Below are 10,175 nucleotides of genomic sequence, written 5' to 3'. Positions count from 1 at the left end.
TTTAGCAGGAAGTCTCCACAATCGTGAGTCTATCAGCACATTTCATCCGCACTCAACATGCTGGTGAGGCCAACTTGTACAGAAATGAGCTCTGTGGAACACGGGTCAAAAAATAACCAAGAGGACAGAAGTAAGGAGAATAATTTATTGCAGATCCTTCGAGTTGTACTTCCAGTAGGCAACTGAACAATAACAGGTTAAAAGCAGGAAGCATTTACACTAAAAAAAAAAACAAAAAAAACCCCAAAATGTCACCTTCTGGTTTCACCTTCAATTGATGTACATCAAAAACAAGAAGAATGTGAAAATGTGCTGTGGGTGAACACAGAGGAATTGTATTGCTTAAACAACGCTCTTGCTTATTACTTGTAGTCCTAAGCAGTGACTAATGTTACCAGGAAAACAAATTGTGAAAAAAAATAAAAATAAAAAATACACAAATCTTCTGAATTATGGTGACCTCATTTTCGTCAGTGGTGTCTTCTCTGAAAAGAAACTTTTAGAAGAACCCATCAAACCCGTCCAACTAAAAGGGGGAAAAGAAAAAAAAAAGCACAAAGACAGCACAACCTACTGATCTGACGTAGATCCTTATTCTTATCACAGATACTGCTGTAACAACACAAATTATGATAATAATTCAAATTGACAAATGGCCGCATTCAGAGATGAAGATAAAATCTGGAATGCTAACCGGCCTTCGCGTTAGCAGCAGCATAAACATTATTTGTATCCAGAGAGGTCAAGTCAAAATAAAGGCATTATCATTTTTATATACAACGTCATTTATTATAATGTTTTTTTTTTGAACATGTGGCTGTTTGAACAGTTGAATATTGTTTTTTTTTTACAAAGAGAAAATGCAGTTGAACCGAGTGGCAGTAAGTGCTCCCAAAAGCAAATCCAGTAAAAACTGTAACGACAAAGCAAAAAAAAAAAAAAAAAACAACCCTGAAAACTAGACAAAGACGACTCAAGTTTAAGACATTAAAGGTGAACAACCTCATCAGTGCCGACTGTCACTACCATGTATCTAAAACTGGAAGTGGCCTCCAGCGTAATTGCCGAGTCATGTTGAGCATGTTCGGAACGGGCAGAGCTCCGGGCGGAAGGGTACACAGACTGTGCGTGACTGACGCAGGAAGATGCCCTCACCGGAGCACCACTAGTCACTAGTCATGGTACATTCTCCAGTGCTAAATCAGTAAAAGCACGCGCACACACACACACACACACACACACACACACACACACACACACACACACACACACACACACACACACACACAAACTAAAAGCAGCTGTGCTTTGCTTCTGACACACATGAAGGGCTGAAAGAGGGTGTGTCATTACAAGGTGTCTGTCATAAGTTCCCAGTGAATAAATAAATGGAGAAACGTGTGTGTGTGTGTGTGTGTTGGGGGGGTGGCGGCGGCGGTTTTATGTCTTTTTGGTCCATCGGTCGAGCCACTGAAGCTCAGTGTATCTGAAAGTCAAGCTGGATCTCAGTCCACAGAGCTCTCCTCAACATCGGAAACGCCCCGGTCCTCGTCGGGCGTCGCCTCTAAATGTTGATTCTCTGAGTCGGGTGAGAGGTCATCATCTTGCACCCCCTCAGTGCTGTGGGCAGGTTCTAGTCCGTCGGTGTGATCCTCTGCCGGACATGTCGAGTCCTCTCTGGGCTCGGCCTCATGCTCAGTCCCCTCCGGGGATTCTGGCGGGGGTGCAGTGTCTGTGTCGTCCGGCTCTGGCTGGTGCAGTGATGCGTCGTCCTGCAGGGACGACTGGGTGCTGAAGGTGCGGAGCGATGGGGGGTCAGCAGGGGGCAGCAGGGTCAGTGAGTCCACACTCAGTGCATCTGTGTTGGGGTCGGACAGGAGAGAGATGGAAGGTTGGGAGGCCGGGGTGAGACTGGGGGCCAGGGCCCAAGTTGGAGGAGGACCCTCAACTGAACGCTCCACACTCGCTGCTTCATCTGTATACACACACACACACACACACACACACACACACACACACACACACACACACACACACACACACAGTCAGTACAGAGAACAGTTACATGGCTGACATAACAAACAAATCTACGTACAGTAGAGACGTTCCAAACTGCAAGTCAAATGCAGTGTGTGCGTGTGTGTCCAAGAGAGAGAGAAAGAAAGAAAGAGAGATACTTACAATATAAAACCATTGCTGCTGAACCACGGTGCTCAGGTAATTTGCCCAGAATGTGGGTTAAAGGAACAGTTTGGCCTCTCTCAATCCACACACACACACACACACACATCGATTATTTTCAACGGCTCTAAAAAATAAATCAATGGCTCTGAAGGGCTCATAGGACAAATGGCTGCACTTGTGAGAAAAGGTGATGATCACTGGCCTAAATCTAACAAGAGGGTGCAGTGACTTCTCAGAAGTACAGCCACTGATGAATACCTTCAAAACAACACTGTATAAGTGGAATTTAGAAAAAAGGCTAAACTTTTCCTTTAAGATTGTTATGAGACCCCTTTAAAATGGTGAATAAAAGTGAAAATCATATTTATACTAACGTCCCTAAGATTTAGCTAAAAAAGCAACACAAGAACAGGCAGATTAAAAAGGAACTAGAGCCCAGGGCAAAGTAATAAAGATCCTTGTAAAAAAGTGGTGAAACAGTGTGAATGGCCGAAATGATGCGCACCATGCAGAAGGTGAAGAGGGGAGTGCAGCTGCAAAGGAGGGACAAGAAGAAAGCGAGAGGGCCGACGTGTGGATGGTGCCGGGTCCAGTTTCCCAAAAGCAAAATAGAGCAGAGGTCACTGCTGTCGCACGGAACACGACGACTCTGCAATGATGCCGCTGCTACGGTGCTTTGGGGAAAAGTGACCTCTGGTTCCCACAGTCCTCCAAGGTGCAGCCCGGGTTCAGGGTTTTCTCTAGAGCTGTTACAATGGCCACAAAGCCCTAGGAGACAGCTTCTAAGCCGCATAGAAAAGTGTTTGATGGGCTGTGAAACGGGCATGGCGGAGATTGCGTACAGACGCTGGGTGTGGGTGGGCAAAACAAAGACGGGATTTGGTTGCAACTAGGGCTGGAGCTGGGGTTGGGCAGGGCAGGGGTTTTCGGGAGGGTGCTGGAGAGTCGTGGAGAAGACATGCCTGGTCTGTGCGGAACTCTAAACCCAGTGGCCACCACGACTGTCGTCCTCCGACAGACCAAACACGCACCTCCGGTCCTCCCTGCCAGACCTGACTAGAGGAGAACAGAGCGACAAATCACAGGGCAGGCCTGAGAAGTAGATCACAGAGAGACTGGGAGAGGGAAGCAGATGTAGATGTTGACAAAATTGACAAGAAAAGTGTTAAGAGCTTTGACACATAAGGGGTCAAAGGTCACATATGCATGTAATATGGAGGAAAGAAACAGCAGGCACACAGGACGGGTTAGTTTTTATAGACAGACAAAAGAAAAATAATAAAAAAAAACAGGCCTTCCTTAGAGGAATATTTCCAACTCTTTGAATACTTTCAACTCTTTCATTTTATGGTACAATAATACAAACAGTTGCTGGACTGAACAAATTCTGTGAGAAATTAATATCAGCACGTCCCAAAACTGCACCTCTTGGCATCACTTCAAATTGTACTTCAAATTGTTAAAACTCTAAATTATAATTCACAGATTTGTTAGACTATCTAAAAAGGTCCATAAATATGGCCCATAGATATGTTAAAAGTTTTCATTTGTAATGTACAGTGGCAAGAGGCATTTTAAGCTTAAGGTTAAACACAAATCGTGGTTACTGGTGATAATGGTGACACTAAAGAAAAGGCTGCAGGCTGCACCTTTCGTCATGTAAGAGTTGAAAATGGTGAAACAGTTTCAGGAAAATCAGGACAAAACAAGAGTGGTGGACAAAGTATGGAAAAACACACACATGAAGTGGCTGGCAGAGCTAAGTGGTGGCCTGGGGCGGTGGTTGCCGGTTTGATTCCCGATCCGCCAAGGTGCCACAGAGCAAAGCTCCCTCCCACCCACTGCTCCCCGGGCGCCTGCCATGGCTTCCCACTGCTCACCAAGGGTGATGGTTAAAAGCAGAGGACACATTTCGCTGTGTCACCGTGTGCAGTGCATCACAATGACAATCACTCACTTCACTTCAAGTTGTCCAGAATGTCGTTTAAGGGCCACAGTTTTGTCGTCCACCCATCCCGCCGCCGGTACAAACCCGTTGTGTTGATAAAGCCTGCCGTAACACCAATGTAGAAATACTCTCCCGTGCCACTGTTTCATAAACACCAGCCCGCAGTCCCACCTTGTGTGTGTAGAGATAAGAGACTGAAGATTGGACTGTATTGGGTACGTTCTTACCCATTACCAGTTGACCAATACAGACCATACAACCAATGCTCAGCAGAAATTGGGCGGCCTTTAAATGCGCCTAAAAGCTTAATTTAATTTAATGAAGCCAGCTGGGAAAAAAATTCTAAATGTAACAACCATCATCCAGCCTTTCCAAAGAATTTCCACAGAACACTACAGGTGGCCGCCCGTTTCCACTGAAAAGCTGTTCTGGCATTCTTCCAGCCTCCGTGTTGCACAATAAAAGTGAGAGTGAATGCGCGCGCACACACACACACACAGACACACACCCAGACACAGAACTTTACAGCTGCTTAGGTAAGTGAGCTTAGTGGCACACATATTTCTCCCATTAGTGAACACAGTCATGCCAACAGTCTTTCCCATCGATGATGTCATGCTGCCAGCTCATTGGATAACTCACATCAACAGCACAGTCAGAACAGTTTCATTATAGCTGATTTATTTTACATTTGTTTAATCACTCATGATGTTCATTGAGTGTCTCCACACACAGAGGAGACACCTCACTCTCTCAGTTACCACCCCTTTCAGACATACAGACATGCAACTTCCTGTGTAAAGTCACAAAATGTTTAGTCATGTAGAAATGGGGAAACAATTGCTTGGTGCATTAAAAGGACATCAAATAAGTGAAAATGGGTGACGTTGTTCATGTTTTATGTGACTCTGGTAGCTGAAAATGGCTGTTAATGGAATATGTGCAAACATGTAGAGAGGAGCTTTATCAGTTCCAATGGAATTCAGTGTTTCTGTGATAAATTGTCATTGTAAAAGTTTTACAGATTATTAGAAAACCTTTTCAGTGATCATGGTCCATCTGAAAACATTGATATTGATTTAAGTAGCAATACAACATGCAAAACTACACTATCTAGTGTATCATGTGAGTTTGACATCATGATTTCAAACTGTGTCAATGATTATTCTTTTTGTAATTTTGTTCTATTAAAATAATTATTTTTCAAGGAAAAACAAGGACATTTCAAAATGACCATAAACCTTCTAAAAGTTGTGTGTGTGCAGGCATGCAAATTCTAGCAACATTTCTGAATTTCTGCATGAGGCAAAATGTTTTTGACAAAGATTGAACAAAGAAAATCTACACCTCCAAAAATACAAATGCCATTTCAGTTTATCAAATGCAGACAGAACACATGAATAGAGATGCAAATGTGTGTGTAATATGTTTCTGTGTATGTTAGGAAGTGTGGGGGTCTTTGTGTGTCTTAATGAAAGAAGTATTGAGTGATTTGCTTTAATTTTGTTAACATATTTGGCTTCTAATGAATACAAAAACAACCAGTGCAAGGTTATGTAATAACAAAACTACAGAAACACATCCTAAATCAAAATCAAATTCAAAATAGCTATGCAAATGGCTGAATTACACCTACCATTTACAAGTTGTACCAACATAGGCATTGGCACCATGGCATTTTTCTATACACTTAATTTATTTATGTTAAAATAATGTTTCTTTAATGACATTTTTTATTTAACTTTCTTTGCTTTATTTTTATTAATTTTCACTATTAAAATGCATAATTGTTCAATAAAATTGTTAAATAAATTGTAATTTCAATTTAAATTGCTATTTTATTTTTTGTTTGTTGCCAAAATCTATCAGTTCCTAAATGAAAGTAAGGCCATTTTCACGCTACTCAACTTGTAAGGGATCATATTACATGAGTAACCATTAAATCGTTAAAGCCCTGACTGGTCTGTTGGGTCTCTAAAACAACATTCTGTCTCAAAATATAGGTGACAAATGGGACACGATCCACTTGAAAAACAAGATTTTAACCGCTGGCTGACAAAAACTAGCACTTCGAGTTATTTGAGCGAAAAAGAAAGAAAGACTGTCTGTGAACACCAAATCTGTCTTGAAATCATGTAGTTGGAATTTGGTTTAAAGTGCCTGTGTGTACATGAGAGTAGCAAGTAGGCTTGCACACACACACACGCAGCATACAGGACGCATACTTGCACACACACACACGTATGCTGTATGCTGCGTGTGTGTGCAAGTAGGCTTCCTGTATGTTGCATGTGTGTGCAAGTATGCTTCCTGTATGCTTTGTGTGTGTGCAAGTATGCTTCCTGTATGCTGCGTGTGTGTGCAAGTAGGCTTCCTGTATGTTGCGTGTGTGTGCAAGTAGGCTTCCTGTATGTTGCGTGTGTGTGCAAGTAGGCTTCCTGTATGCTGCGTGTGTGTGAAAGTATGCGTCCTGTATGCTGCGTGTGTGTGAAAGTATGCGTCCTGTATGCTGCGTGTGTGTGAAAGTATGCGTCCTGTATGCTGCGTGTGTGTGCAAGTAGGCTTCCTGTATGTTGCGTGTGTGTGCAAGTAGGCTTCCTGTATGTTGCGTGTGTGTGAAAGTATGCGTCCTGTATGCTGCGTGTGTGTGAAAGTATGCGTCCTGTATGCTGCGTGTGTGTGAAAGTATGCATCCTGTATGCTGCGTGTGTGTGAAAGTATGCGTCCTGTATGCTGCGTGTGTGTGCGCAAGTATGCGTCCTGTATGCTGCGTGTGTGTGCAAGTATGCGTCCTGTATGCTGCGTGTGTGTGCAAGTATGCTTCCTGTATGCTGCGTGTGTGTGCAAGTAGGCTTCCTGTATGCTGCGTGTGTGTGCAAGTATGCGTCCTGTATGCTGCGTGTGTGTGCAAGTATGCTTCCTGTATGCTGCGTGTGTGTGCAAGTAGGCTTCCTGTATGCTGCGTGTGTGTGCAAGTAGGCTTCCTGTATGCTGCGTGTGTGTGCAAGTAGGCTTCCTGTATGCTGCGTGTGTGTGCAAGTAGGCTTCCTGTATGCTGCGTGTGTGTGCAAGTAGGCGTCCTGTATGCTGCGTGTGTGTGCAAGTAGGCGTCCTGTATGCTGCGTGTGTGTGCAAGTAGGCGTCCTGTATGCTGCGTGTGTGTGCAAGTATGCGTCCTGTATGCTGCGTGTGTGTGCAAGTATGCGTCCTGTATGCTGCGTGTGTGTGCAAGTATGCGTCCTGTATGCTGTTTGTGTGTGCAAGTAGGCTTCCTGTATGTTGCGTGTGTGTGCAAGTATGCTTCCTGTATGCTGCGTGTGTGTGCAAGTATGCTTCCTGTATGCTGTTTGTGTGTGCAAGTAGGCTTCCTGTATGTTGCGTGTGTGTGCAAGTATGCTTCCTGTATGCTGCGTGTGTGTGCAAGTATGCGTCCTGTATGCTGCGTGTGTGTGCAAGTATGCGTCCTGTATGCTGCGTGTGTGTGCAAGTATGCGTCCTGTATGCTGCGTGTGTGTGCAAGTATGCTTCCTGTATGCTGCGTGTGTGTGCAAGTATGCGTCCTGTATGCTGCGTGTGTGTGCAAGTATGCGTCCTGTATGCTGCGTGTGTGTGCAAGTATGCGTCCTGTATGCTGCGTTTAAGTGCAAGTATGCTTCTTCTATGTTGCATGTGTGTGCGTGATGTATGTGTCCCATTTTCTGTTTCTGAACATCAATACAGGAGGAATAAGTGTGTGTGTGTGTGTGTGTGTGTGTGTGTGTGTAACCGTGTCCCTGAAGTGGGTTGTGTGATCAGGTGTGTTACCTGCTGATGGGGTACTGGTGGTGATGGAGTCGCACTGGCCAGTGCTGCCACTGCCGCTGGAGGGGGGCGAGGGAGAGGAGAGAGGAGAGGAGCCATGCTGGGAAACACTATGTGCCACGGCAAAACCTGCACCATAAATAAAATGCAAAAGTTCAGAAACATCTCCAGGGTAACCGCTGTTATAGGCTGCTTCTAACTAAAACACAAAAATGTCTTCTCAATTCCTGGTAATCATGTGTTCAAATCACCTATTCAAATTCATCCAGTGTTACTTTATTTATTTAACACAACACAGGAGTCCTCCTGCCTTTTCCTCTTGCTACTTATAGTCGTGGCTTCGCCATTTGGGCTCCCGGCGAAATGAGAGATAATGTATTTAGAAATATAATGTTTTTTCTTTGTATGATTATTTCGTTTCGACTTCAATTTATATTAATCATTTTCTGAGGAGTGTATATACCCGTACAGTCACTGCTGTCTGGACCCCATATTTCGCCATTTCATTAATCACACTGCAGGAATTAAAGCACCAATGATCTATCTGCATGTCTGTTTAAGTAGCGGCTACGTGAGACGACTTTAACAAGAGGTGGCGTTTGTAATGGCCACAGAGACCCTGTGTTAAAGGCTATTAGGGTTGCGTTGGTGGAGGACGACACTGCTCTACATTGTGTGTGTGATATAAGGTTTAAAGGGATTAAATGGCCAAAAGGTTGAAATCATTTCACATCAAGTGAGGTCAATCAAGGTCTCTTAAAATTATTAATAAAAAAAGAAACGCATAATTAATCTTCCAGTGTTAGAAATAGTTAAACGTCTACAAAAAGGGGTGGGTGGGTAGTTACAGCCTCCTTTCCATTTCTATAAATCCAGAAAAAACAAAAGCTGTGGCGTTGCAGAACACTCCCTGGATGCGATGTCCATCAGAGCACATTCCAGAGACACATGCAGGAGATGTTCTGTATGAATCTGCTGCACAGATTCAGATGAAGAAAGGTCACTAAGGATCTTTTGGCAGCTTAGCATACTGGGAAAAAACTTTTCAAACGCTTTCAGGTCACAACCACAGCAATGTTTAAAAATGAAATGATAAAATAAAAGTCAGTCCTGCTTCAGTGTAGACCCGGTTCACACCTCTGCATGGTGCACAGTCAAGCCAAGAGCCATGGCCTATGCAGTCACTGCGATACTAAGAGATGAGGTCAGCCAGTAGGACACTAATGATTTGGATCACTGCTGTGGAAATCTCCAACGTTCACATGAAGTGCAAGCTCGCTCACGCACACACACACACACACACACACACACACACACACACACACACACACGCGCGCGCGCACACACACACCTCTGCACCACTGAAGCTGATCTGAAGCAGCTGGCAGCTGCCCAGCGGTTCCTGGAAGAACAAGAGCTTTACCTAGAGCAGAGGAGCAAAACACTCGGTTTTACTCATTCACTTCTGCTAACGGCACTGTACGCCCGCTGAGCAGAACCCACCGTGTAGATATTAGGACTTCACCAGCATGACTGGTTAGCAATAGGGCCATTTATGGAAGAATGGTTGTGAGCTTTTGGTTTTGGTTACAGTACCAGCTGTACCACTGTATGGCCAAAAATAAGAAGAATGAACTGGGTCAAAAACAGGACCTTCTCCTGAGAGGAACTTTTCATATCTTCTGGTGCAAACACTTCAAGAAAAATAAATCACCTTGGTCAGGGTTCAGCTCTGTGTCACAGACGCTCTTTAAAAAATGAACTATTGGTATTTTAAAAGCACTAGCTGTTATCCAGACTTGACGTTTCCCAGTCCTCTGCCCCTGTCATGCACAACAGACACACACACAATCACACATTATATTAACTGTAATAATAGATACGTCGCTTTTGAGTTTTGAAGAAGTCATATTCCATATGCTCCATCAACCTAAAAGATGAAGATAAACGAGTGTCTGACGTCATCAACAAAAGCCACAAAAGCTTCTAAATTCAGAACAGGGTTCAGCTTGTGGACCTGAAACTCGAAAATAAGTGCACCCAGCCTTCCTCAGAAAACAGGCAGCAGTTCCTATAGTTGCTGCACTGTGAAACTACTAAGTACCGAAACTGGTTCTTTTAATCAGAAAATCAAAGTTTCACGAATACAGTGTTCAACAGAAAGCACAACTAGAATATAAAACACATATGAAAATAAAAAGAAAAAAAGTTTGAACATAGTTAGCTGGAGCTCTGAAGCACT

General features: G+C 43.7%; 1 protein-coding gene across 6 annotated transcripts in view; it reads right to left on the bottom strand.

Moving 5' to 3' along the window:
* Positions 1–289: 289 nt before the first annotated feature.
* The window catches only part of clec16a (C-type lectin domain containing 16A), a 35,398-nt gene continuing 25,512 nt past the window's right edge, over positions 290–10,175 (bottom strand). For 4 of the 6 annotated variants that reach the window (XM_028985206.1, XM_028985208.1, XM_028985205.1 and 1 more), the window contains 2 exons: positions 7,937–8,062; positions 290–1,975 (listed from right to left, as the gene is read on the bottom strand). In XM_028985206.1, the coding sequence (XP_028841039.1) occupies positions 1,506–1,975; positions 7,937–8,062 (596 nt within the window). In that variant the 3' untranslated portion in view covers positions 290–1,505. Of the gene's footprint in view, positions 3,241–7,936; positions 8,063–10,175 lie in introns of all 6 variants that reach the window. The other 2 variants (XM_028985210.1, XM_028985209.1) reach the window with 2 other exon arrangements.

This window comes from Denticeps clupeoides, chromosome 7 (assembly GCF_900700375.1).
Source record: "Denticeps clupeoides chromosome 7, fDenClu1.1, whole genome shotgun sequence".
NCBI classification, from domain to species: Eukaryota; Metazoa; Chordata; class Actinopteri; order Clupeiformes; family Denticipitidae; genus Denticeps; species Denticeps clupeoides.
The sequence above is the reverse complement of the archived record's forward strand: the minus strand, read 5'-3'. Positions and strand labels throughout refer to the sequence as shown.